Source organism: Drosophila simulans, chromosome 3L (genome assembly GCF_016746395.2).
Source record: "Drosophila simulans strain w501 chromosome 3L, Prin_Dsim_3.1, whole genome shotgun sequence".
In the NCBI taxonomy this organism is placed as follows: domain Eukaryota; kingdom Metazoa; phylum Arthropoda; class Insecta; order Diptera; family Drosophilidae; genus Drosophila; species Drosophila simulans.
Genome location: NC_052522.2, coordinates 7,215,095 through 7,241,691, shown reverse-complemented (window position 1 = coordinate 7,241,691; position 26,597 = coordinate 7,215,095). Strand labels below are relative to the sequence as shown.

At 47.7% G+C, this 26,597-nt stretch overlaps 10 protein-coding genes across 16 annotated transcripts; 8 read left to right on the top strand and 2 right to left on the bottom strand.

Moving 5' to 3' along the window:
- Positions 1-154: 154 nt before the first annotated feature.
- LOC6737124 lies at positions 155-3,030 on the top strand. Of its 2 annotated transcripts, XM_002083935.4 has the most exons (7): positions 161-460; positions 531-703; positions 779-913; positions 986-1,524; positions 1,588-1,677; positions 1,748-1,917; positions 1,977-3,030. In XM_002083935.4, exons 1-7 carry the CDS (start codon positions 357-359, stop codon positions 2,812-2,814), a joined length of 2,049 nt encoding a protein of 682 aa, XP_002083971.2. In that variant the 5' UTR covers positions 161-356; the 3' UTR covers positions 2,815-3,030. The 2 variants fall into 2 exon arrangements, with proteins under 2 accessions (XP_016030751.1, XP_002083971.2); XM_016170059.3 differs by having other exon boundaries at positions 155-460; positions 531-913.
- Positions 3,031-3,290: 260 nt separating this feature from the next.
- On the top strand, positions 3,291-6,484 carry LOC6737123 (transcriptional repressor CTCF). Its single transcript, XM_039293002.2, has 4 exons — positions 3,291-3,474; positions 3,596-3,988; positions 4,049-6,009; positions 6,073-6,484. The coding sequence occupies exons 2-4, from the start codon at positions 3,598-3,600 to the stop codon at positions 6,172-6,174; spliced, it is 2,454 nt and encodes an 817-aa protein (XP_039148936.1). The 5' UTR covers positions 3,291-3,474; positions 3,596-3,597; the 3' UTR covers positions 6,175-6,484.
- Positions 6,426-11,804, bottom strand: LOC6737121 (geranylgeranyl pyrophosphate synthase). 3 transcript variants are annotated; one of them, XR_005543870.2, is made up of 8 exons: positions 11,408-11,803; positions 11,065-11,219; positions 8,642-8,786; positions 8,312-8,572; positions 8,143-8,245; positions 7,942-8,069; positions 7,302-7,805; positions 6,426-6,708 (listed from the first exon to the last, which is right to left on the bottom strand). XR_005543870.2 is itself a non-coding variant. In XM_016171003.3 (7 exons), exons 1-7 carry the CDS (start codon positions 11,471-11,473, stop codon positions 7,647-7,649), a joined length of 981 nt encoding a protein of 326 aa, XP_016030749.1. In that variant the 5' UTR covers positions 11,474-11,804; the 3' UTR covers positions 6,426-7,646. The 3 variants fall into 3 exon arrangements, 2 of the variants coding, with proteins under 2 accessions (XP_016030749.1, XP_002083968.1); XM_016171003.3 differs by having other exon boundaries at positions 6,426-7,805; positions 8,642-8,750; positions 11,408-11,804; XM_002083932.4 differs by having other exon boundaries at positions 6,426-7,805.
- A 232-nt stretch (positions 11,805-12,036) lies between these two features.
- LOC6737120 (signal recognition particle 19 kDa protein) lies at positions 12,037-12,772 on the top strand. The gene is made up of 2 exons (XM_002083931.4): positions 12,037-12,226; positions 12,299-12,772. The coding sequence occupies exons 1-2, from the start codon at positions 12,162-12,164 to the stop codon at positions 12,714-12,716; spliced, it is 483 nt and encodes a 160-aa protein (XP_002083967.1). The 5' UTR covers positions 12,037-12,161; the 3' UTR covers positions 12,717-12,772.
- A 170-nt stretch (positions 12,773-12,942) lies between these two features.
- On the top strand, positions 12,943-14,396 carry LOC6737119. The gene has a single exon (XM_002083930.4). It carries the CDS (start codon positions 13,047-13,049, stop codon positions 14,268-14,270), a length of 1,224 nt encoding a protein of 407 aa, XP_002083966.1. The 5' UTR covers positions 12,943-13,046; the 3' UTR covers positions 14,271-14,396.
- A 505-nt stretch (positions 14,397-14,901) lies between these two features.
- LOC6737118 (major facilitator superfamily domain-containing protein 8) lies at positions 14,902-18,292 on the top strand. Of its 2 annotated transcripts, XM_044923134.1 has the most exons (7): positions 14,902-14,996; positions 16,222-16,503; positions 16,561-17,067; positions 17,128-17,279; positions 17,342-17,543; positions 17,612-17,938; positions 18,005-18,292. In XM_044923134.1, the coding sequence occupies exons 2-7, from the start codon at positions 16,312-16,314 to the stop codon at positions 18,077-18,079; spliced, it is 1,455 nt and encodes a 484-aa protein (XP_044779069.1). In that variant the 5' UTR covers positions 14,902-14,996; positions 16,222-16,311; the 3' UTR covers positions 18,080-18,292. The 2 variants fall into 2 exon arrangements, with proteins under 2 accessions (XP_044779069.1, XP_016030747.1); XM_016170063.3 differs by having other exon boundaries at positions 17,342-17,938.
- On the bottom strand, positions 18,279-20,759 carry LOC27209382 (RNA-binding protein lark). 3 transcript variants are annotated; one of them, XM_016184814.3, is made up of 5 exons: positions 20,570-20,759; positions 20,265-20,305; positions 19,398-20,203; positions 19,053-19,291; positions 18,279-18,814 (listed from the first exon to the last, which is right to left on the bottom strand). In XM_016184814.3, exons 3-5 carry the CDS (start codon positions 20,097-20,099, stop codon positions 18,697-18,699), a joined length of 1,059 nt encoding a protein of 352 aa, XP_016030743.1. In that variant the 5' UTR covers positions 20,100-20,203; positions 20,265-20,305; positions 20,570-20,759; the 3' UTR covers positions 18,279-18,696. The 3 variants fall into 3 exon arrangements, with proteins under 3 accessions (XP_016030743.1, XP_039148937.1, XP_016030744.1); XM_039293003.2 differs by having other exon boundaries at positions 19,398-20,305; positions 20,570-20,758; XM_016184815.3 differs by lacking the exon at positions 20,265-20,305 and having other exon boundaries at positions 20,570-20,758.
- A 359-nt stretch (positions 20,760-21,118) lies between these two features.
- On the top strand, positions 21,119-24,649 carry LOC6737115 (N-acetyltransferase eco). Its single transcript, XM_002083926.4, has 2 exons — positions 21,119-24,185; positions 24,248-24,649. The coding sequence occupies exons 1-2, from the start codon at positions 21,289-21,291 to the stop codon at positions 24,450-24,452; spliced, it is 3,102 nt and encodes a 1,033-aa protein (XP_002083962.2). The 5' UTR covers positions 21,119-21,288; the 3' UTR covers positions 24,453-24,649.
- A 189-nt stretch (positions 24,650-24,838) lies between these two features.
- LOC27206243 lies at positions 24,839-26,580 on the top strand. Its single transcript, XM_016170066.3, has 3 exons — positions 24,839-25,017; positions 25,208-25,564; positions 25,639-26,580. The coding sequence occupies exons 2-3, from the start codon at positions 25,271-25,273 to the stop codon at positions 25,831-25,833; spliced, it is 489 nt and encodes a 162-aa protein (XP_016030742.2). The 5' UTR covers positions 24,839-25,017; positions 25,208-25,270; the 3' UTR covers positions 25,834-26,580.
- On the top strand, positions 25,840-26,580 carry LOC120284201. Its single transcript, XM_039293004.2, has one exon. It carries the CDS (start codon positions 25,840-25,842, stop codon positions 26,011-26,013), a length of 174 nt encoding a protein of 57 aa, XP_039148938.1. The 3' UTR covers positions 26,014-26,580.
- Positions 26,581-26,597: the final 17 nt, after the last annotated feature.

The following is a 26,597-nucleotide window of genomic DNA, read 5'->3' as shown; positions in this document are numbered from 1 at the left end:
AGTTTTCAATAAATGTATATTTCTAAATGGATTTGCCTGTTTTTTTTTATAATATTATATGTGCTCGCTAGGAATCCAAAGTAATTATCTGATTAGCATGAGCTCATCGTTTCGTTCGATTTTGGGTTTAGCACGTTAGCAGCCTATTAAATTTTGCTCATCCAAAAAGGTGTCGGTGGAAAACGGGCTATTAATACAAAGGTGTGACCCTTTGAGTGCTTTTCTTCTAGCTTGGCTTTTCGGTATTTCGAGTACGATCGTTCAATTAGTGTGTGCGTGAACCTAAAAGCTGGTGATTTCCCAGCTCAACTCCATTAGCAGCGTAACTGTGGCAAGGAAAAGGTGACAGCTTAGAGATGGCGGATAGCATTGGAAACCGTGAAGTTAACCGCACCGCACGTGAAGTGCAGCAAAACTTTGCCGAGTCGCTCGGCTACGCGGAAGAGATAATCTGGGATCTGTAAGTACTGCTACTGCGCATTAGAATTTTGAGTCCAAAGTGTTTGAGGTAATGCCGTAACCCCTCTCAGGTTGTCCCATGAACAACCAGGCGTGCTGAGGGGCAAACTCTGTCAACTGATTCGTGATTCTCCGCCACCGGAAACTGCAAAGGAAACTGAGAAAGACAAAAAAATCCGTCTGAAGCACAACGCGGATAATGAGCGCGCCCGTCAGATCATTTTCGATGCCGTTTGGGAGCAACGTGAGTTGGACTTACCGATTATATATAGTATAGTACACTATTTCGCTGGCTTAACTGCTTACAATTGTTTTCCAGGAAAGTATACCAACCGTCAATCGCTGACGGCGATCATTTACGTAATGGTGGTAGCTGACGAAACGGACGTTAATCGCGCCGAGGACTCCAGAGTCTTCAGCGTGCACCCAGTCTTTCGGGCCCGTCGATGCATCAGTGAGTCATCCTGTGCATACGTATGCAATCTAGAATATATTTCCCATCTATTCCATCCGATTTGATACTCAGCTGGCAGCAGTGGCACCAGCAGCGACAGTTCGAATTGCTGCAATCTGTTTATCGACGAGCTTGGTCGGGTCTACCAAAACTGGGATATGTATGTGACCACCAACGAGTTGCCTGCCGGAGTGATGGTGGCCCCAGAGAGGGGTATTTATCGCCTGGTCAGGGATCAAGTACGTCTGGATAAGTACACAACGCCGGCGGGCACGACCAACAGGAAGGTGCTGGGCTACCTGGATACTGGGTCGGCAATCGGAGGATTTTTTGCTGCCTGTGTGCCCATTGCTGCCCTGCTAACGCTGCCCGTATCCGCTCCGCTGATGGGCGCAGCGGGAGTAGTAGGTTTGGCCAGTGCTGGATACGCCGCAACGCGGTCGGGTAGCAAGCTAGTCGATCGCAGCCAACACGAGCAGTCTATCAATGTGACGGACCGCGACGCGCGTGGTCACTGGTTGGGCGTGGCTGGTGGCACTGTGGGATTGGCAGCGGCTGGGGCCACCACAGTCTTGACAACGGCCACAAATGCTGGACACGAGGTGGGAGCGGTGAGTCGTTTACCCCCCGGCATTCAACAATGCAACGAAAATGTTTAATATGTATGTACATAGATCACCCAACTGACTGTGAATAGCATGAACATATCCTCGATTGTGGTCTCGGGCACTGGAGTTGCCAACGGTGTGCTGGATCTGATTTTGGCAAGTCTCATTACGAAACTTAGATTAAACTTAACAGCATTAAACTTATGATCTTCTCTGCTAATCATAGAAAGCAAACGACGGTGACGAAATTAGTGGGATGGATGTTCTGCAATTGTCCGCTTCGTTGGTGCTGCTCACGCACAGTGTCTACAACTTCAAATTGGCTTCGACCATAATTAATGAGACAAGCAATGCTAATATTGCCGACTATCGTAGAAACCTTTCTAACAGGCAGAGGTAAATAAGGCTGAAGGAGATACATTCTGTCGTTTCTACTTATAACTTTCTTCCATCAGGCGAACCTTTGACAAGGCTGCCAAGGAGACCGTTCGGATGAAAGGCAGCACTCGCGGCAAACTGGACATTATACGCAACGTAAACGAAATTTCGCCACAAGAGTTTAATGATCTTTTTAAGATCAACAAAAACTTAAATCAGGATGGCGTGCGATACTCATTCGCACCCGATGGCAAAGGATTTTTATTAAATGGCGAGGTGCAGACGACCGGTGCGGAATTGCGAGCTAGTGTACAACATAACCAAGGAGGGAATGTCCTAGGCAAAGTTAGTCAGCCCATTCCCGGTAGCCATGCGGGTTCCGGTCGCCTTCAACTGGGCGGCGTAAATCAGGTTTCCCGCCTAATCGGACCGCTGCCCACATCCCATCCTCGACAGGAACCCAGTACCTATGCCGCCGGCGTGTTCGCCTTGGAGCTGAGCTCTGTGATTGTGGGCGGTGTTGTTTTCGTACTGGAGAAATACGGAAAAATCATCTTTGAGCACGTGATCAATGCTGAAAGTTTTGAGAGCCTAATCAACACCATGGCCAATCAGCTTGATCCAGAAGTCTTTGACTATATAATGCAATTGACCCGAACCTTCATGGACAGCATGCTGGAAGACCTCACCTCGGTGCTAAAGTTCTATATATCAACGGAATCCGTTCTTTACCGCATTTTGGTGTACATTGTACGGAACTTCGCGAACATTCAATATTCGGTTATTAAGGATCACACTGGTGAGATCATAGCAGCCGTGAGGGCGTACTTCATGTCCCTGAATCCAAATGCGTTCCCGGGTCTTCTTCAGAGGTGTCCAAATTGTATCGGCTACTTCAGCATTTGCCCCTTGTAAGTGTCTAACGAAATTGTTCGTTTTACATTGGAAAGGCAATCAGCGTGTGATAATTGTTGCCTTATTGTTTAACCACAAAGAACGTTAGTTAGTTGCGCAAATAATCAATGGTAGAACTAACTTAATATGAGCACAAATTGACAACGATGAAATTGTTTTAACATTTAAATAAAGATAACCCTGTTATAATAATTTTAAAAAAAGGGGAATTTTGAACCGGAATGTTTATGATTTCCTGTTTTCGAACACAGAATATGTGAATCATTCATTGTATAACGGGAATTTTTTAATCTTTACAATCTAATGGTCTCTAAGGCGACATATAAGATTAGATATTTTGTAGGTGGTGTTGACAAACTGGAAATCGTTGGACCCAAAGCATTATATTGGCAATATTAATGTGTCGAATGTTTGTTTATTTACTATGTTGCGAATGTAGTTTCTTTCTGTTATCAAGAATTAAAGATAGTTTATATAGAGATGACAAGACACGAAACCAATCGAACTATCGATAGCTGGCGGTACTGATGCTATATGTCGCCATCTTTTATTAGAAATGGGCAGCTGTTTCATGTGGACGCAAGTTAAATTGTAGATTTAACAACAATAACGACAACCGGCGTCCTTTTCAACATATTTTTTGTTGGCCACCAAGTGTCGGTAGGTGAATTGAATCAAGCGGGATTACAATTGGTCGCTGCGAGAAATCGATAAGCGCCCTCTTCGGGATCCCGGTCATCCGCTGTGCGTCGCCACCTAAACAAATCCAATTTGTCCATAGGAATGCCAAGGAGGACAAAAAAGGACGAGGACCCCGAGGATCTGCAGACCTTCCTCAACAATTTCCACAAGGAGATCGAAGGCAACAGCGATGAGAAGGTGGTGAACACGATTTTGGAGGCCATCAGCGCCGAGGCCATCGACTTGAATGAAAATGGTGAGGAGGCTGGTGGATCGAAACCGATGGAGGAGGCGGAGGAAGAGCAGTTGGCTGATGCGGAGGAAGCGGAGGAGGAGGAGGACGACGAGGACAAGTATTTCATAGATGACGAGGGCAACTGCTATATCAAGACTACGCCCAAGAAGCAAAAGGAGCTACAAAAGAAGCTCAAACAGGCAGCTGCCAAGCCGGGAAAAGCCACACGTTCCGTGGTCAGTACAGCCACCAACAAATGTGAGTACCCTTTGCCATATTTGTGCGTTTATTTTTATCACTTGTTCGACTCTTTGTTAGCCATCAATTTGCGGCCAGCCAAATCGACACCGAAAGCGACTCCTTCGAAGCCTCCCCCAGAACCCAAGGCAATTAGCGTTCGACCAGCCCGAGCAGCTGCAGCCAAGGCGAAGCAATCGGCGATGCCACCGCCACCGGCATCAGTGGTCAAAGTACCGGCACCCAGGGGCAGGCCGAGAAAAAACCCTGTCATACCGAAGCCTGAACCCATGGATTTGGAGCGGGAGCTAGAGGAGCTGGTAGATGAGCCCGACATCAGTTCAATGGTGACCGAATTGTCGGACTATGCCGTAGACGAAGCTGCCGTAGAGGCAGCCACATCTACGCTCACGCCAAACGAGGCGGAGGTCTACGAATTTGAGGACAATGCGACAGATGATGAGAATGCCGACAAGAAGGACGTAGACTTTGTGCTAAGCAACAAGGAGGTGAAGCTGAAGCCAGCTTCTTCTATTAGCCAAAATTCGAATGCTTCGGGGCATAAGTACTCATGCCCACACTGTCCGTATACGGCGAGCAAAAAGTTTCTGATCACGCGCCACTCACGGAGTCATGACGTCGAGCCATCCTTCAAGTGCTCCATCTGCGAGAGGTCCTTCCGATCGAACGTGGGCCTGCAAAACCACATAAACACGCACATGGGCAATAAGCCGCACAAGTGCAAGCTCTGCGAAAGCGCCTTCACCACCAGCGGCGAGCTGGTCCGTCACACTCGCTACAAGCACACCAAGGAAAAACCGCACAAGTGCACGGAGTGCACGTACGCCAGCGTGGAACTGACCAAACTGCGCCGCCACATGACCTGCCATACGGGCGAGAGACCATATCAATGTCCGCACTGCACCTACGCATCGCAGGACATGTTCAAGCTGAAGCGACACATGGTGATCCACACCGGCGAGAAGAAGTACCAATGCGACATCTGCAAGTCGCGATTCACGCAGTCCAACTCACTGAAGGCCCACAAGCTCATCCACAGCGTGGTCGACAAGCCCGTCTTTCAGTGCAACTACTGTCCGACGACTTGCGGTCGGAAGGCTGACCTGCGCGTTCACATTAAACACATGCATACCTCTGATGTGCCGATCACATGCCGGCGCTGTGGCCAGCAGCTGCCGGATCGCTATCAATACAAGCTGCACGTTAAGTCACACGAGGGCGAGAAGTGCTACAGCTGCAAGCTGTGCAGCTACGCTTCGGTCACCCAACGCCATCTGGCCTCACACATGCTCATCCACCTGGACGAAAAGCCGTTCCACTGCGATCAGTGCCCGCAGGCCTTCCGGCAGCGTCAATTGCTGCGCCGCCATATGAATCTCGTGCACAACGAAGAGTATCAGCCACCAGAACCGCGCGAGAAACTGCACAAGTGCCCGAGTTGTCCGCGGGAGTTTACCCACAAAGGTAATCTAATGAGACACATGGAGACTCACGACGATTCGGCGAATGCTCGCGAAAAGCGGCGTCGCCTTAAGTTGGGCCGCAATGTGCGGCTGCAGAAGGATGGCACTGTCATCACGTTGATCAAGGATCAGTTTGTGGATATGGACCAGGACCAGGAGGAAAACGAAGAGGATGACAATCCAGAGAGCTATGACTTAGCTGAAATCGAGCCGGAGAACTCGGAGGCTGAAGACGCTGATGATGATGTGGAAACCATAGTCAGTGATCCGATCCGTCAGAGAATCAAGCCCGCACCTATCATTATCAACAAACAGGCCAGGCTTGCCGCCTCCGAAAAGCAGCCGATGATCATCAATCAACGCCTCCGAAGTCAACGGGGCACCAAGACGTTTCACATCAAGGAGGAGCCGGACAACTCTGACTTCACCGTGGAATGGCAAGGGGATGACGGCGAGGTAATGGTCGTAGAGCTGGTTAATGGCGACGAGGAGGTGTTGGTCAAGCACGAACCGAGCGCCAACTCCAAGATCAGTGCCAAAAACTGCTTTGGTTTCGAGGTAAGTTCGCAAAAACTTCAGCTGGCATTTGTTCCATTACTCAAACATTTGGTTTTCATGCAGGACGACGATGATTATGAGGAGTATGCCGATGCGGAAAACGAGGTCGATGGCGCTTCCCAGGAGTTTCTGCAGCTGATGGATATGATTGAGCAGGATTCTTAGTCTCCTGAAAACAAAGCTAATGGATAAGTAATTATGACTAACTTATGTACATACCAAGCATACGATAACGTATTTTTACGTTACATTGTTTTCTATTTAAGTACACATTTAAAACAGTTAGGAAACCTATTTTTACAAGGTTAAGAAATGGATTTTAAAAATGTATTCTTTCGAAATGAATGTATAATTCTGGATAAGCAGTTAACATGCCGACATGGCGACTATTTTTAAATGATCCCCGACACTTAAACTTTAGTTGACAACTTGGCATAAATATTTATTTAAATACATTTACATATATTTCAATGTTTTCATTAGTAGTATATAGTATATGGGCAAAATGTTAGGTGCGCTTGCGTTTAGCTGCATCTGGGCGTGCACTGTAAATTCTCGGCTATTAGTTGTCGTTTCTACCGTAAAATGTTCGCATAGTTCATAGTTTTCCATTTCCACTTCAGCAATCTGGTTAATTTTCTTGTTATTTTTCCGGTTTCTCTTGCCCGTTATATCATTTTGTTTCTTTCAAGTGTATAACTACAATAAAAATATATATATTTATATATATAATATATGTATATATTTTTTAGGTGGTGCAATGTGCAAAAACCTGCCGTGCAGTGCATCATTATCATTATTTCAATATATAGTTGCGTTCATTTGTGTTGATTTTATAGTGTCTGCATAAAACATTAACAATTTGTCGTTAATAGTATACGAATCGCATTTGTATAACAATTAAAATGGAACAACGTCGATAAAGGAAGTGCACATTGAGTTCCGAGTGAGTTAGATTTGATAAAATGACACTTAGAAATCGAAAATTGCTTGCAGAATCGAGTTACGAATACGAAACACACTTAGAAATACAAGAGCTAAAAAATTGCATATCCTATAATTCAGTAATGCTCTGCGAGATTTGCTTGATCCCCACCCCCGCTTCCCATTGTTGGGCGAAACTAAAACTGGTGAAACTAAACGAGCTAACTAACTACGTAACTTTAAAGCAAAATTAAGATTAAAAGTATAAAGTAAAATGTAAAAGTAAAAGTAAAAAAAAACAAATTCTTGGAAAGCTGTACTATGGCTCTTTGCTAGCTCAACGATAAGCTTGGCTTATATCAATTTACTTTTGGCTTAACAATTTTCTGTAAGGCTGCTGTTGGTTTTGTTATCCATCCCATTTCATTCATTTCACTATCCAATCCAATCCAAATCCTATCCTCCTCCCATTTCCGTTCTCATCGCTCTGGTTTCGGTTGACAGTTAGGTAGGGGTTCTCTGTGGGCTTTTCGGTTTGGCAAAGGGTAACATAAATCTCAGAATATCTTCAGCTTCTGCAGGAAACGCAACAGGGGCGCACTGAGGCACGCAGGCTTCGGCTGGCTGCTGGCCTGCTGCTGTCCCGGATTGGCGGCAAAAGAGGCTCTGCCGTTCGCAATTCACGACTGCTCCCTCTTTTGCCTCTTTGGCTGCTAATTGCAATTGAGCGTGTTCTGGTTGGGGCTGCTGCGTGAGACGTTGTTGTGATTGATCTGGTTCGACTGCGTGATGCTGGCGCTATCGCTCGTCTTCCACGACAGCAGCTTGTTGAGCAGGCGGTCCATGTACGGATTACTACCCAGACGAGCCACCTGTGTGGGTTGAGAGATTACTTTAGTTTAGCACAAAACACGTAGCAACGATGGGATGTGTGCGAATTTCTACATTTAACATCATCAAGACTTCCAAGCAACTTCCACTTCCCATTGCTTGTCTTGAAGTACTAACCTCCGACCGCGCCTCCGCGTCGAGCGTCTCCAGAACCTTGCGTGTATACTGAAAGCTGCCCAGCTTTTCCAGCAAGGTGATGCAGTACTTCTTGACCTCAATGTCGTGCGTGCGCTGGCGTAATATGTCTGTGGATATAACCATAAGCCATCAGCTTAATGAGTGAAAAGCCTTTGGTTGAGGTCAAGACGTTGGACTTACGTAAAACCTGTTTATCCTGCTTCTGGGTGCGAACCGCGTGGATTACCGGGAAGCCGAACTTGCCCTCCGTCAAGTCCTCGGCGAAGCTCTTGTTCTCCGTGTACTACAGCGGAATGTCATCACAGATTAACAATGACTTATGCATATTGCCAACCATTCATACGCTCACCTCTTTCAGACTCAGATTGCAATAGTCGTCGCGTATCTGAAAGTACAGGCCCAATATAGCCGTCAACTTCGAATAGTCCTCCTTGTTGGAGCTGAACAGCTGCATCAGGCGAATGGCCAGCATGAAGAGACCGCCAGTCTTGCGCACAGTCATCAGCTTGTAATCCGACTCGGAGGGACACGTGAAGCTGTCGCGCCAGTAGATCTCCATGCCCTGGCCTCGGTGCAGCTCCAGCAATTGTTCGGTGTACACCTTGGTGGCCTGCAAGAAACGCGGGTTACTTTGAGCTCCATAGTAGAGGTGGATTCGCTGATCCGATTTCGTGCGTACCTCCGGATGATCCAGCTGCTGCACCTTCTCCAGCGCCAGAAAGAGTGCATAGTTGGCCGCATTTATGGTGCTGGCCACGCCGTAGATGGAATGCGCCACGGGCACACCTCTGCGAAGGATCGAATTGTCTTCAATATCATCAATGCTGTAAGTTAGTATCAAGAACACACATGTATATAATTTGCCGTGAGTTAATTGTGTACTTATATATTCAAGCTTAATATACTTTCAAGCATTAGATACTACAATTTCACTGCCTTACAATCAACTTTGCAAAGAAAAAATTCGAGCCAGTCATGTGAAATTAGAATAAATGCGAAAATATGTTCTTCGTTTTAAGATTCACTAGTTTACTTATCAGCAGATGTTTTTGTAGACCTATTAATTCAGAATTGCACGAAATCAACACGTACTGCATAGAAAAGTATGGGTTTTTAAATAGAATTTCACAATTCGAGCGAAGGGAGCCTCGGATTCCATGTGTCCACCATCCACATTCATATTTATAAACATACGTTGGCGCTCCCCCTCCACCTCCCCCCTCATTCCACCAAAATAATGGATGTGTAAATTTAAGCCTCGCTTAAAGGCCGCCATCGCTTCAATAACTACGATGCCCGGCGGGTAAAACGAGCTGGGCAGCCCAACATTTGCGTAATTAAAAAATGTTTGCGCTCCGCCAAAGCTGGCAAAGTCATTGGTAGGGAATATGGATGGCATGGGCCGCGGGACGGGATTGGATGGCTTGGCACGAAGGCGTGGGCGTTGAAGCGACAACGCACAAAGGGGCCGGGATATGGAGAAAGGATGGGATGAGGAATGGTATGGGATGGGGATTGGGTGCAAAGGAGGCTGGCTGGTGTTGGGGAAAATGAGGAAAATGGGCTGCGCAAGAGTTGTGACAATGCCTGTCGACTGGCGACGGCCTGACTAACTGACAATGGGCATAAGTGCATGAATGACGAACGGACGGACGAGGGTCGTACGAGGAGGCACTATGGCCGCCACTGACTACGGCTGCAACTGCTGGCGTCGTTGTAAAACTAAGTTTTTTGCCAATATGAAAATGCATTACTAAAACGGAAAAAAGTAAGGAACAAGTAAGAACAAGCAGGCCACTTGGCGGAGGAATGAGACTGCTCGCTGTCAAGGAACAATGCTGGGGATTTTAAGCAGAATTAAGGCCATTCCTGAGTGTTTTTCTCCGAATGGTTAATGGCGACAGGTGGCCGGAGGCAGGACGGGATTAGCTTGAAAGCGACATGAATATTTCCATAGCTGCTGCCTGAAGATAGGCGAAAATCCCTGGTCACTTCGACTCACTTGACTGTCTTCAATTGAAAAGCGGCGCAGACACTTCAATTGGCTGAGTTCAAAGTTTAATTGCGACTGTTTTGTTGGCAAGCCATCATCTTATTCATCGCTTTTCCTCCGAAGGCCGCCCTGGGGAAAAATCTAAATAATTTATGCAATTTCCGAATCCCCACATTGGATTGCAAAGAAATTCAATTGTAAACAGAGAAACCTGCGGGCTCATGATGAAATTTGAAAATTGATTTGAGGCCAGCGCACAACGCTCTATCCAAATAATCCACAAATGTGCGAGACTATATATATGGTCAAATCCAATTGGGCAAAGAGGAGTGCGAGAGTGAGTCACCGCCATCGAAATGATAAAGCAAAGTTCTATATAGCATATGCGCGTTATGGAAACGAACTGAGCTGATGATGATAAGAGTTTCTCCAACGAGCATATGGCAGCATTTTCATATTTTTGGAGCGTGGAGTCTCTACAATTTTCATCACTTGCCCAAAAGAACTTCACACTCGATTAGGCATTTTACTGGAATCCATCTGAACGAAAGCAAATATGCCAAATGTATACAAATACAGACTCTGCAAGTGTGAATTGAGATAAAACATGCAGGAGAAGTGGCCAAAACGGGGTGGGGGTCAAACGTTCGGGTGTTTTGTGTTGGGGGCACAAACAAAGCGTAAACAAAGCCAAATGATGGGGAGCAGAAAAGCGAAGGAAGGCAAGGGTCAAAACTAAAAAGTAAAGCACGCCAAGCATGATTAGTTGGCTGGCAATAAATCGACAGGTATTTAAATACATTCGTACATAAAACTAGCGCAGATTTTATATGGTTTCTGAAAGGCATATGTTTAGTGAGTATGTATGATGATACTTTAGTAAAATATTTTGTTTTAATATTGATATGCAAGTTAGTCAGTACATTGTTAAGATAATATTTATCGCTTGAGTTAACTTTGCTAAACTTTTTCATAGAAAGAGGATAGTATCTATGCCAAAAACAAGGCATTGTCTGTAGTTTCATGCTGATTTATTGGCGTGCTATTAATCTGATATAGGGCTATTAATCGGACCGCAGCTGTATACTATAGTTAATTGATATACTCACAGCAAACTGGAATTGTGCAGCATCTGCACAATGTCTCCGATTTGCGCCAACTTTTCGCCCGGTATGAGCAACCAGTGATTGAAGGCCAAGGCCAACTCGGAGCGGAATTGCTTGCCAGGAATCTGTTGTATGTATGTGAAGGGCTGCAGCAGAATCTGGATAGCGTTTTTGCGTGCGTGGGCCACATGTAAATAAAGCCCAAAATGAAGTGGGTCGAAAAAGAAGGAGAACGGAAGGAAGGCCAAAATAGCTGGTTAGTTTGCTGTTGTGTCTCTCGTTCGGTCGCCACTTTCGAATGTCAAAGTTCACGGGGTCCGGAAGGATTAAGCCGTGGGATAAGTACCTCATCCTGCTCCTTTTGCGTTGATTTATCTTTGGTCTTCTGTAATATGATGTTCAGTTCTTCCATTGTTGTCGCTGTTGTTGTTGCTGCTGCTGCTGCTCCGCCGTGGCCTTGCGTGTGTGCTTTTGTTGTTTTGATTGCGCGCGGGGGGTGGTGGTGGTGGGGGGTCACTGCGGTGTGGGGCGTGCTTTTTATTTACCGCTTGGCTTCGCGACACGCGTGACTAGAATTGCTGTTGGCCGCCGCTCGTCGACTCGTCGATTCCACTTGGTTTTTCGCGTTATCCGCACAACTCAAGGCAATTACACCACGGAAAGACCAAAAACAGACTGTTATTGAAGTTCTTCCGCGGCCTGCATATTGGAGATGGTCGCAAATCGATGTTTCTATCGATAGGGTTAGAAGGGCTTTTTGTTGAGGTATCATCGATATGGCAAGAGATGAGAAATCTGGCTTAATAGAAATAAGCAGATAATAGCCAAAAATTAAAATTACCGTATTATTTTTAATAAATAAAATAATTTATTTTATGTACTCTTTTAGTTTAAATCGCTTATAAATAATCTCTTACTTAGTAGCCGGTAAAAGCTATACAGTCCATTACTGGCTCCATCTCGCCAAATATCGATTACTCGCCCTGCTGCACTTGCCATCGCTATTTCAATTGGGTTGCTTGCGTGGAAAATAGCTTTCTAGCTCACTTTTTGATAATTACACACGAATTGCAATAAACAAACAAGGAATTCACTGCAAAATGGCGACAGCAGCTCCCATGCTAAAACACTGGGACCCCAGCATGAAGCACAACGATATGGAGCGGTAGGGACCAGGCACTGGCCAGCAAAACACAAAGTTCGATCCCACATGTAACTCTTATTGTTGTTAACACAGATGGATTTGCGTATATCCCGCCTACATCAATAGGAAAAAGACCCGCCAGGAGGGCCGCCGGCTGCCCAAGGAGAACTGTGTGGACAATCCCAGCTATATTGAGATCCGCGATGTGCTGTCCGTGTCCAACTTGCAGTTCCTCATGGAGAACAAGAAGTACTGTCGCGAAAACAGCAGCGAGATGGAGTTCCGTGGTCGTGTGCGCGTCCAGCTGCGTAATGTCGATGGCACTTTGTACAACAATGACTTTCCCACGCGCGAGTCCATCATGCTGCATATCGCCAGCAAGATACCGCAGCTGAAGACGCGACAGAACAAACCCGGCGACTCGTACCACCAGCAGTCGCAGCCGCAGTCGAATGCATCCGGATCTGGGGGTGGTGGTGGCGGCAAGAAGGGAAAGGGCAAGCGCCGCTGATGACTTCAGTGGCAACTCGTTGTTTGGTTTCTTTTGTAATAAACGCTGTAAACAAAGATTTATGTGTGTTCTGGGCCAAGTTCAAGTGCGGGAATTCGGCCTTGGCACGCCGAAGTGTGCCAAAAAAAAACCAAAAAACCGGCACAAAGAACTCAATTAGAGAACCCAATTGGGAAATGTCTCAAGATCACACGAAGTCAGCATAAATTCCGGCGAACTGTAAGCTAGAATCAACTGTCAGTCACGAACATCTACGATTTCACCTGGTCAGCGTTATAAAATCGGTTGCGCATCGCAATTGGCCAGACAGTTTGAACTGGAGCACCCACAATGATGACGGAAAAGATACGGAAGAGCAGCCTCAGTGGCTATACGGTGCTACTTCTACTGGCTGCTATTCAGTTCCAAGCTGTTATTGTGTCCAGCACGACGACCAAACCGTCGTCGACATTGGCCACCTCCACGAAAGCTAGTAGCAATGTGAATCCCCTCACGGAGTCGAAGCTCGAGAAGAATTGCAAGGCGCTGTGTGAGCATTGCGGCTGTTTGGGCTTCTACTGCGGCGAGGAGTGCCTGTGCGAGTGTAATGACGACCAATCCGATACTGAGTGCATCCGCACCATGCAGATGAATGCCAAGACGTTGAATCTACCATTCGAAATCGTCATCCAGGGACCGAGCAACAATCGCTTTGTGCGCAACGCCCAGCAGTTCGAGCAGAAGCGGGATCTGGTGGCCAGGAGCGCCACCACTTCGGTGCAGTCGCCTCGAAATCGTCGCTCAAACATAACCATCTACAAGCCCTCCGCAAAATTGGTCATTCAACGTAAGGCCAATGCCTTGGAAACGCCATCCAAGGCTTCGGAGCAGATAAGGCACAAGAGATCCGTCGATCACCTGGAGTGGTTCAATGACTTTGCGAGTTCCTTGGTGCGTCCCTCGCCACTGGGCACTAGAGGGCAGAAACAGCAGCGTGCATCAGCCAAGCCATCGGCATTCAAGCGTCAGGCTGAGCTGGAGGAGCCGGCTCGTCGGGAACCATGGTTCCTGGAGCAGGCTGCTTCGCGACTGACTCGCCCCGCTCCCCTTAAGAAGGATCCGTTCTCGCGTAAGAACAAGAAGAGTCCTTTGTTCCGAAAGAGCGCCAAGAGCAAGGCGTCCAAGGAGCAGTCGCGCCAGCAGCCGGAGCGAGAGATTCGACCACTTCGCGACGCCTTGCAGGTGGTGGAGCGGATACCCAAGGTGCTCCAGGATACGGTCAGTCATCTGTCCTCCGATCCACGTACTGGAGATGTCTTCAGCCTGAATATTAGGAACGAGGATGTGCCGCAGAAAAAGGATCGCCAGGCTGAGGATCGTGTGCCACGCAGGCCGAGCGCCGCCTTCCGTGGATTCCGACGCAATGAGATCATACCCGAAGCCGTCACCCTGGCTGCCCCAATGGTCCTTGTGCCACGAGCTCCACTCCCCGGCCAGCGTCCAGGTGGACTCCTGCTGCCCTGGCTGAGGCAGCGGCGACTGATGCGTTTGCAGCAGGCACAGGGAAATCTGTAGACCCCACAGACCCAATTTACTTTCACTTTTATTATTATAATCATTTGTTGTATATTTATAAGGCATTTTGGGCTCTCAAAAAACAAATAAATTTGCACATTATAGTGTTCTGCAGTAGCAGCGAAATTATTTAAGTAGTTCTGAGTGGATTCTTGTAACCAAAGTCTACTACTACTACTTTATTTAACTCTAGAACACAGGACATCAGTTCTCACATTCTAGAAAACTATGTAAACTCACAAATCTATCTGAAGTGGTAAGATCTTTATGTACCCGTAACATTATGATGGCGTTTTTAAAGATCGTTTTCAATTGAGTCCATATAGTATTCAGCCACGCAGGTAGAAGTTTGGTAGGTTATACAGGTTTTTAGGGAACTCCATTCTTCAGTTTCCTTATTGTTTCAATCGAATCTCAAAGATACATGTTTCCTACTGATGATCTAGTATAATAAGGATTTACATGGATTGTTAACAAGTTACTATACTATGCTTAGGGACTATTTTGCGATCTATCTTACAGATGACAGAGGAATTAGATTATCTTAGTAGCATACTTTCGGGCGCGGGCGTTATCTGCCGAGTGCTCCTCTCTCTCCGGACAGCTCCAACGCGCTCTGTGGCGACGCGTCGTCCGATTTGTTGGCAACAGGCGCTGCCGCGTCAGTTCAGTTCAGTCCGTCGCGTTCGTTCATCTCCAGTGGTCGTCGCTGTTCCGCTGCAACAGGTAGTTAAAACACCGAGCCCGATTGGTAAAAGGTGCATTACCCGCTGGAAGCCCCACAAAAGGGATGCGCGCGGTGGGGGGGTGCCCTTGAGTTCTAGATGCACCGAAAGATACATGGACGTAGATACAGATACAGATATAGCCATTGGTAGAGGGAGAAAAGCGCTTTCTTTGCGGTTGGTTAAATATTACAAAAATCGAGTGAGAGGAAGCGGGAGAGCGAGAGTGAGACAAAGAAAGAGTAATTTCAAAAAAACAAAGAGTGCATGTTTTCATTTAATTTACATACTTGTGCCACAGTGTGTGAAGAAAAATCAAAATACAACTTAGTAAACTGCAGAAGGCGGGCCAAATAATTGAAAATCAAAGCAAAGAGTGCAAAGGCAAAGTAGCTTAACGAAAAAAAAACAAAAGGCAGCCAAAGATCAACGGTCGCTATCTCATATCTAGTATCTTGTATCTGAAAGATGTGTGTGTGTGTTTGCGTACTTCGAGAACGAGAATGTGGCGCTCAACTGAAAACAACCAAGTGCATCAATTGGCAATTGGTATATTCAATCAGAAATTGATTTGCGACGGAGTGATCTTCAACCAGTGATGATTTGATTGATGTAGGAAGTGGACAAGTCTGATTGATATGGCTAATCGCTGCACTTGTTGCACTATCGTAAACTAAAGTTATAGCATAGTGTTTTTATTTCGTACCCTGTACTGGCGAATCATTTTCTTTGGCTCTGATAAATGAAATCATGTAATAAACTGACGAACCTTATCATGCCATATAAACAAAAACAACGGCATACTCACAGTGATAGTGGCTCTTACTAAAGAAAAACGCCCTACAGACAACCGCACATGGCAACGAATAACTACAAACAGCTGAATATTGATTGCCTTTATCTTCCGCAATTTGTGTGATAAGTTCAGCCAACTGTTTTCCATATCTTCGGTTTTTCGAAGGAGGATAATCACGCGACGGCTGGCAGATAATCCATTCCATCCATATTCAAGTAGTTGGAGGAACCGATTCGAGATAAACTCTACTCTGATAAGTGTAATATTAATATTTACAATACTTCATGGGGCAAAAATGCTCTTAGTCCTCGCTAAAATTATTACAAAAAGGCTTATTCATTTTATACAATCAGAGAAAAAATGTCCAACAACTGACACATTCATTCACAAAAGCTCCATCAAAAAAAAACTCATTCGAATCCATTTACAGAATGACTCAGTGGCGGTGAAATCCAGCAGACACATCCATCGCAGTCAACCCACCCACCAAACATCACACAAACATCACAGCAAACCAATTATGGAGTTTGCCCGCCGAGTTTCCGCTCGCTTTGAAACCAAAAGACTGCCGGAGGATGTGGACGATGGCCTGGAGACGCTGGAGGAGTACAAGCAGCGCTGGCGCTCCGTCCGCATCATCTACTTCACGATGTTTCTGATGGCTTTGGGCTTCAGCATCATTCTCACAGGCATTTGGCCCTACCTCAACAAGGTGCGTACCCATTTTGGCCACGCTATTCAGCTGCTTTTCAATCCCATCTCTCTTCAGCTAGATCCGGATGCGGGCAAGGAGTTCATGGGTCTGATTGTGGCCGCCAATCCGCTGGGACAAATGATCTTCAGTCCGATCTTTGGGTGGTGGGGCAACAAGCTGGGCAAGATTCGTCTGCCCCTGCTGCTATCGCTGTCTCTATTCACGCTGGCCAGCGGCATATACTCCTCGCTGGAACTGCGTCCGGACAATGTGAAGTACTGGATGCTCTCCTCGCGTTTCCTCATCGGCGTCAGCTCGGCGAATATTGCCCTGTGCCGCTCCTATTTGTCCGCTGCGACGCGAATCAGCGAACGCACCCATGCCGTTGCAATGGTTTCGCTGGCTCAGGTCCTCGGATTCATCATTGGTCCGACTCTGCAGGCGGCAGTCACACCGCTGGGAGATCAGGGACACGTCTGGCTGTGGGGCAAGATGCACTTCAACATGTACACGGCATCCGGATGGATCAATGTGCTGATGAGCATTGGAAACTTCATGATGTTCCTGCCCGGAGTGTTTGAGGTGAGTGACCAGGTTACTTGGTTCGCTTAAAAGTGGCATTAAATTTGAACACTCCTTCAGGAGCACAAAATTGCAGCTCGCGAGGTGATGGTGATGCAGGGCGGCACATCCGAGAAGGAGACTTGGAAGGGCATTAAGCCCAGCTATCTATCCGCATGGACTTTGATCGTCGCCTTCTTTGTTCTGGTATTCAACTTTGTGCTGCTGGAGACGTAAGTAATCCTCAGAGTGCCTTTTTTTTTGAGCTATATATGATTGGTTCCTCGCCTTGCAGTCTGGGCACATCCCTGACAATGGATATGTTCGCTTGGTCCAACGACGAGGCCCTATGGTACATGGGCATCATGATGACCATCGCAGCTATTGTCTCCCTGGTCACGTTCGTTTTGATTGAGCCCATGTGCAAGATTATCGCCGAGCGTTATGTGCTCATCTGGGGCGGATTCTCGCTGATGTTTCTCGGTCGCGTGCTCTTCGTGCCTTGGGGTCCGGATCCGCCAAAGTTGGCGCAGCCTTTCAATGCCAGCTGGAACCTGAGCGAAAGCGATCCCATCTTCTTGGGCTGCCCCACAACGCAGAAATGGTGCGGCGAACTGCCGGCCTTGACCCTGACGCAGTTCATCATTGGATTTGCCTTCACCTCGATAGGATATCCCATTGGGGTGACTCTCATTCAGACCATATTCTCCAAAGTTCTGGGACCTCGGCCGCAGGGCGTCTGGATGGGCTGGATGACCGGTTCGGGTTGTCTGTCCCGCGTCCTTGGTCCAGTCTTCGTGGGATCCATTTACACGCGCCTGGGCACGTTCTGGACCTTCGGCGTTACTTCGGCCATGATGCTGGTCTCCATGTTTTGGTTACAGTGCAGCAAGTAAGCTGAAATACTTTTCTTTTTTAAATGGGGTTCCCCACAATAAATAACCTGTTATCTTCCCAGTCGATTACTAATCCCGCCAACATTCGAGAAGGCAACACCTGTCGAGCTGCAAGAACTGAACAAGCACAATGGTAGCAAGCTGCTAGACGACCACTCACCCGATAAGCACAATGGTACCCCACCGGAAGATCTGTCTCCCGATCAGCCCATTTTGGGCAAGCACGGCAGCCAGCACTCCATTTCACATGCGTAACGACGACTGGCGATGGAGCATCCGTAGATCTAAGACATATCGTTGCAATACTGCCCCTTAAACTAGCTTTAAAATACAGTGTTTATTTTTGCACAGTTTCGACTGAATATGCGTTTATTGGTACTACGGATGAATGTGTAGAGGTTGCACGTCGTTGTCTAGTCTTTTAGGCGTGTTTTGCAAGTAGGAAGGATGCTTCGACACGTGTTTCCATCTTCTTGTTTAAGTGTACGAGTAATGGTTAGTTTGGGCTTAGTAAAATGTATGTGGTTTACCAAGGCGGCAGCCACAGTTGTGAAATTGTCGTCGGCATCAGCATGTGCTGCTGGTGTGCTTGGTGGTTATGGTAGTAGGCCGTCGCTGGCGACCAGCAGAGCAGCCAGCAGTCCCCAGGCGCCGTTCTTCGATTGCTGGTTGTGTGGTAGAAAGTGTGACCCATGGGCAGGGGCATGGGTAGTGCAACCGCTACTCAGCTGCTGCCGTGATAGTAAAACTCATCTCAGTAGGGCGCATATCTGCGACCCGGCGGCGATGGACCGCGCATTCCGCGCGACGAAATCATGCGTTCGTCGAATGCATCGCGACTAAAGTCCTCGTAACCATGTGGAGTGGGTGAGCTGGGGTGAGAAAGAAAATAACTCATTAAAAACTGATTTCAAAATAGGTTCAATGGATATATACGTATGTTATCTACATTTTAACATTTCGTTGTATATTTTCATCAAACAAAGCACTTTCTTGGTCTTTATTTGCAAGTAAGTATGTACAACTTAGTCATCTGATAAGAATTAACTTTAGTACATACATATTTGCAAAAGAAAGTGCGACATTTCAATCACTCGAAGTGTTACCTACCCGTAACGACTCATTCCATTGCTGCTACGCGGCGGCGGAGGCGAACGCCGGCTGAACATAGTGTCGTATCCACGAGAAACGCTGCAGGAGCGCAGGCTACCGCTTAAGGTGGGCGGTAGAGGCATGGGTTCGCGGCGAGAGATGGGCGGCGGTGGGAAGTCGCGCATTCGCGAGGTCTGATAGCGACGCTCGTACAGATCGCGTGAGTCCTCGAAGCGGCGGTCATAGTAGTCATAGTCCTGCGGGTGGGAAAACAAGTTTCAGATTAGTAGCAGCACAGAATGTGAATAATACATGGGCACAATGGATGATTTGATCGGGGGGCAAAATGGATGCTGAATTTACCCTAAAGCCATCCATGATGCGGTCACGCAGGAACGGCGGCGGCGGTGGTGGCGGCGGATACGGGTCACGACCGTACATGCGATCTCTGTAGCCGCCGGCGCTGAGGGGCGATGGCGGCTCGCGTCCGCCTCCGGCACTGCCGTACAGTCGCGGACACTCTTTCGACCAATGCCCGGATCTTCCGCACCGATAGCACTGCTCCGGATCGCCCATGCCCGGCTTGGGGCGGACCCGACTGGTCGACACTTGAACCTTGAGCGGCTGGCCATCGACAACGCGACCGTTCAGCTCCTTAATGGCGTCCTGCACATCACCGACACAGTCCAGATGGACAAAACCATAGTTGCGCACAATGTCGCATTCGACGACGGTGCCGTATTTCTGAAACAGTTCCCGCACCTCCGGCGCCCGCGTCTTGTCCGTTAGATTTCCCACGAAGATTTTCGTGGTCGGCGTATTGGGCGCCCGCCGGCTCTTGGCCGCCTCCACCTTGATGGCGAACTCGTTCAGCGTATAACCGTTCAGATTCTGTATGGCATCGCGACCCTGCTGCTCCGTCTCCATGTGGACGAAGCCATAGTTCTTCACCACGTCGCACTCGACGACGGTACCGTACTTCTCGAACAGTGCACGCAGCTCGGTGGCCTGTGTCTTCTCGTCTAAATTCCCGATGAATAACTTGAACGTGCCGGCTCCGGGCATGGCGGCAGCGGGTTCCGCTGCGTGGTCGTCCACGGTTATATCGTTTATATCACTCTGGGTGGGGTAATCCCGGAAAATGGATATCTACGCGGCGGCGGCGGCGGCTGCGTCGAAAATATATATATATATATATATATATTTGCCGATATGTTTGTATGTATATACCGCGGTTGGAGGACGACGACGGCGACGAACAAACGCGATACCTCAAGAGAAGAGAGAAGACAGTGCAATTTTTTTCTATTTTAACCAATACGAGCAAAGGGTAAACATTTAGGCAGCAGCACAAGGAGCGCGATTAGCCAGTAATCTTAATAAACTCGGTTTTAATTCGCATTATTGGCGTTGGCCTAACGCATACATAAAAAAAAGATGGCGGCGGCTAGAGTTCACACTTTCTCACGGTTCTCGTTGCTTTCGTTGGCGTGGCTTTCAAATGCGGTATGGATAATGTGGAGGAGCTGACTTACCTGATCGGCAGCGGGGTTTGGCTGCAAATTAAATTTTAAATGCACAGTTTTATTCTTTCTACTTTCCGGGCCGAGCAGCAGATTTTCCCAAATCGATTTGTCCTTTGTCCGCAGTATGACTGTGTAACGTCTGGAAGAGTGTGACTGAGTCTGACTTGGCTGGAAATACCAGCAAGAGCTTGTCCCGTTATGGTCACTTTAACTCTGTACAAATATCGGTTAAAATAATGCGAAAATTTTTAAAATATATGAAGATTGGAAAAAGTTATAGAAAGTTCAGCGATTATGATTGTAACTCAATAAATGGAACTTTGTCTCGGATCAAGGAAATAATTGACTTCCTTCCTTATTTACTTTACAGAAATTGTAGAATGAATATGTACAAATAATTTACCGAAAACTGCTAGCTGACTTGATCGTTTCAAGGAAAAATGTTAAATGTAAAATGTGGTAGAAAAAATCATAACTAACAGAAAATATTTACATTGCAATTTATTTAATATTTTCAAACATTGCTGTAAAAACATTTAAAAACAATGTAGTGTATTTAGTATTTATAAAAATTGCAGTAAAAACACAGACGATCTGTCAAGTGTTGGCAAACGACCGCAGAGACCCCGATCGATCCAACCACCCCCAACACTAGGCAGCTACAAAAAAGCGCGAAGGAGTCACAATTTGGACAAAGTTAATGCGAAATAAAAGATTTGCGCGCGATCATGGAGACCCCGACGGGTAGTGGGCGTCCCGGTCGCATGGCCACTCCGCGCCTTTCGGAGCGCAAGCGGCAACTGTTCGGCAGTCCCAGATCCAGGCTCCGCCAGATCAACGACGACGAGGATGATGCGGACGTAGACAGTCTGGGTGTCTTGCCATTGAAGACCCATGTGGCGGCCAACAGGCAGGGCAGGAGTCTCTTTGCCGCAGGCGCCGCCAAGTCGAGCAGCAGTGCGAACAGCAGCCCGGAAACCAACAAGGAGAACAAGAAAACCCGTGGCGGAGTCATGACTGCCACGGCGGAGCAGCTGCCCCAATTGTTTACAGCCACCATGCGGCTAAATAGCAACAGCAGCAGCAACAGTCGCAACAGCAGTCCCCGCCAGCTGAGGGTCCAAAGAAAGCGAGCTGATTCTTCAATGTCGTCGCCCACCTCTTCCTCTGAAGGAACTCCTTCTTCGAGAGCCAGAACTAGCATCAGACGCAGTCCACGAACCTTCAGTGCGCAGAAGGATCCAGATTCGTTCTCCTCCCCAGAATCATTTCAGACTAGGCTAAGCAAGGTGGCAGATATGCTAATGAAAGGTCAGGATCCAAGATCGATGTTAGAAAGATCAAAGAAGAAACACAACCACAGCCTAAAGACCACTGCCCAAGTGCATACAACTAAACCGAAGAAAACGAGCCCAGATGAAGAGTCCCAGTCGGAGGACGGGAAACCTTCTAGCAGTAAGAACTTCAGGAAGAATACAGAAGTTCGTGAAACAAGGAGCTCGCAAATCATCAGTCCAAAAACCAGAAATAGCCGAAGAAAGGCCGCTGCCCATGTACATGAGAACTTGAGGTCGGATGACGAAGAAAACCGAGATATTAAAAAAGAAGCATTTAAGATAGAAAACACCAGTAGCAGATCCAAATCCCCAGTAGAAGTTTTCAAGTCGAATGACAATAAAACAGCGAGATCTTCCAAAGGAGCCGCAGCAAAATGGCCAGAAAGCCCAAGAAGTGGTATGAAGATTGATTTCGAGGTGCCCGAATCAGACGAAGAAGCATACGATCATAAGCCGCAAAAGCGACAGCACCCTGAAACGTCCACCCAGGCTGCTCCTTCAGCGGACTCCGACTCTGGTTCGCCGCAGAGCAAGATGCGCAGGGTGACGCTGAGCAGCAGCATTCCCACCATGGCCTTCTATTCCCACAGTGGAGAAGCGGTCACAAAGTCAAGAAAGCGACCGTCCATATCCAAGAATTCGCTTAAACAACCTACGAAAATCTCGCCAACCTCCCGTCCACTTTTGGGCATTAATAAGGGAGTTCGCCACAAAATACGCAAGCGTCACGGTTTTGCCAACCGACTGCCAGCCACCGATATGGACAACATTCTCAACTCGCTGAGCAACGAACGGCTCAAGAACCTGATCACCACCAAGCGTGAAGAGCGCGCCAAAGTGGAAGAAGTCCACCAGATTCTCCGTAATGCCAAGGACCCGATCAAAATGGCCAAACCATTGAGTGTGATTGAAGCCGACGATGCTAACAACAATAACAATCTGCCAGCAACCGCATGGCAAGAAACATCCGCCGACTTCTCTGATCTTAGTGATGTTGAAGACATTGATCCCATCATCGAGGTGGAGCCTATCATACCGATAATTCGCCACGAGCCGGTTCAGAAATCCCCAACCGCCGAGCCAGCCGATCTAAGCAAGCGAAAGTTCTTCAAATCGGGCCGGCGAAGTAGCACCTGCATGGAGGTGAGAATCACGGACAACATCCGGGCCAGCGTCAGTCAGGGCAAGATTGAACTCGTCCAAACGATACGCCGAAAGCCGCGGCAAGTGCGCGTCAAGTCGGCCACGATATTTTCCGCCGAGCAGGCCACTGTGGATGCGATCCTGAAGAATCTGGACGATACGGTGGTTGATGAGATTGTTGAAGCGAATCCGGTGGCACAGGCAACGCCAATGGATGCGGAGGAGACGAGCATGGAAACGGAGCCCCTACCGGATATAATTGAGTATGCACCAGAAGCGAACGATGTGGAAATTGATCCCTTTGCTGAGTTTCGTCAACGTTTGCCATACCAAACCGACGATCCCAATGTCGTGGAGCAGCAGCAAATCTTGCTGGAGTTTCTCATTAGCAACAACATTTGCACCGAAAAGAACTTTGAGATCTTTATTGCCAATCCGGATAACTACAAGGAGGAAGCCAATCAAATTGTGGACAATTTATACATGGTGGTAAACAGCGAGGAGGCTGCGCAGCTTGCTCAGATGGAAACAGTGGAAAATACAGCGGTGGCCATTGCACCACAACAGGAGGCGGCAGCAGTAGAGGAAGTTCAGCCAAAGCTTTTCCCCATATTCACTCAACGCTTGCAGCCCGTTGTCCAGAAATCGTTGCGTCGTCGGCCGGACACATCGATGAGATTGCTAACGGCGGCGGGAGGATCGAATCAGTACCAGATTGATGCTGGTCAAAAGGCCTTCGGAGCACGGCAGTGTCAGCAGTGCGGGCTGGTGTACACCGTGCACGAACCGGAGGAGGAGATGCTGCATCGCGAGTACCACAATTCCATCCATGTGCTGCGCTTCAAGGGTTGGATCGACGAGGACATTGTGTCCGTTTATCCGGAGTGGGCCAGCGACGGCCGCATCATACGGATCAACGAACGCGCTCCGGCAGCTCGGCTCGACAGGCTGCGGGATCTCATCGGCGTGGTGGACAAAGAGCTGGGCTACTCCTCGTACATTGTGCCAAAGATCTTTGTGGCCTTCATAGCAGTGCGCAAGCAGCAGATCGTGGGTTTCTGCCTGGTGCAGCCCCTCTCGCAGGCCCATCGTTTCATCCAGGTCGATGGCACGGACTACTTCAGCGAGGAGAGCTATCCGGCCAGGTAAGACATCCCCATATGCATGCATCTTCCCTTGTCAACGGCTAAAATGTGCCTTCTTTCAGCTGCGGCGTCTCACGCATCTGGGTTTCTCCTCTGCAGCGGCGCAGCGGGATCGCTAGCAAGCTGCTTCGAGTCGTCCAGTGCCACACGGTGCTCGGCCAGGAGATCGCTAGGGAGTGCATCGCCTTCAGCACGCCCACCGACGATGGTAGGGCTCTGGCGCGCCAGTTCACCGGGTTGGATAACTTCCTTACCTACGACCAGTGATCGGGGAAATCTATTGAAGCTATTGAATAGCTGGATTGTTTTTGAGTTGGGATTGCTTCGAAACCTGTAATAGTTAATAATAATAATAATAATTTGTTTACAATGGTGGCTTAAGATGCCTGTTTTTGCGCAATGAACTTGATCTATTCGTCGAGTCGCATTAATTTTGAAAATATAGATTAATATTGTTTATCATACTTGTCGGGTTTCTAAACATGTAAATTTGGTGTTACTAAAATAGCATATACGTTAATTTTTAAATTATTGTGACAAAGGTCATAAATATTGTTTAAAATAATTAAATTCTAATAAATAACGTTATGCCTAAAGTTATGCAGTAAAAAATGTACACAACCTGCACTTGCGATCGATGAATGGTTATCGATCGCTTGCAACCATGCGGCGAGTCTACTAAGTGCCATCACTAGCTCACTGAGCCTGGCTTTTGGGCGTTGTTTTCGTAGCTGCAAAGTGGCTGAAATTAATAACTTTCAAGAGCAGAAGTGCGTAACACACCTGAATGGGACTTGTGCCAATCTCTGTGACCACCAATCGCGCGCAAATGGTAAGTGCAATCCGCATCTAAGCTGCAAAGTGGGGAGCTGCAGGTGCTGCTAGTTAGTTTACTTTGGTGACGCCACGCCCAATGTGACAAATTGGAATCGGTGGCAATTCGTTTCGGGGTGCAAGTGGCATGCAGCGTGGTGGTTGAACCGCTTTCTCATTGCGAACGCATTTCTTCTCCTGCCCTCCAGACCATTGAGCATTGTGCAGCAGGCTATTGAGGCTCTGGCAAGTAACCACACCCCTGAAAGACTATGTCCACAATCGAAGAGGAACGCAAGGCGTACGAAAAGAATCCCTACTTCACCGGCCACATCTACGGCAACTTCTCGCCGTTTTATGTGACCATTGCCATCTGCACGGTTGTCCTGGGCACGATCATAATACTGAACATTATCCTGGGCTGCTGCTCCAAGCATCGCAAGTACTGGCAGGACAGGCACACGGGCAATCGCTGGCTGGTCTCCATTTGGTCTGCCACGCCCCACAATCAGCCGCCATTGGACTTTACTGAGCTGAAGGACGCCTCATACTTTCAGCGCTTCCATGTGAGTTTTCGGTTTTTTTTGGCCAGAACCCGAAACATCGAAGCTTATTGTTTGGAAACTTTTACTTCTTCTAGCCCACAACCCATCAGCAAGTGTTCCCCGACGACGTTGTCATCGGCGTTGACGACTTGGAGCCCGTGCACTCGGCGCACCATCATCATCACCAGCAGCAACACCAGCGTCCACCACGCCCAGAGGGTCGCACTCTGCACCAGCAGCGCCAGCGCGAGGAATACGTCGAGTTGCAGAAGCGCGAGAGCGACATCTAAGTAGCAATGGCTCTTTACTTCCTTTATCCCGCCGTGGCCGCCGTCGCCCTGTTTATCGTGGGCGTTATCATTGTCATGCTGCGCTACGGACCGCGTTTGTGCGGTTTGCGCCACCATGCGCTTCCCGATGACGAGGACCTGCGGGGAAAGACGTACGAGCATGAGATTAGCTATGCCTAATCTTGTTCAGGGGTGTCCCATTAATCCCATTCAACCAATATGCCTTTTCAACTTTCAGTAGCGATATTGTTGGTGATTTCTTGGACAGCCCTGCCTTTAATTTACATACTTCTACATGCCGGCAATGCTACGAATTGCTTCTTATATATCTCTCCCCCCGAAACTAATCCTAGCTGCTGTAAGAGCCCACTAACCCGTCTGCACCCACCAACCATATCAGTTTTGCATGCAGTACAAATAGCTTCATTAGCAACTAGTTTCGTTCGAGCCGTTTCCATTCCATTAATCGCAATCTGACAATGTGCCTTCCACGTAGAGACTCGTGAGAAAATTATATCGTCCAAGTGTCTTTTTAGCGCCGTAAGATCGAATTGTATTTTTACATTTAATACCCATTTTGGGTAGTCTGTCCACAGATGCTGCATTTAATGTTGTCCAATATTCTACTCGTATGAAAATATCAGTGTCTTGTATCTACTACAAACTCTATACATTTGTATTCGTCCATTAGTTTTGTAATATTGTACTTTGAAGTTGCATCAAATAAATCTACGGTCCCAAAAATAATATTGTGTTTTTTATTC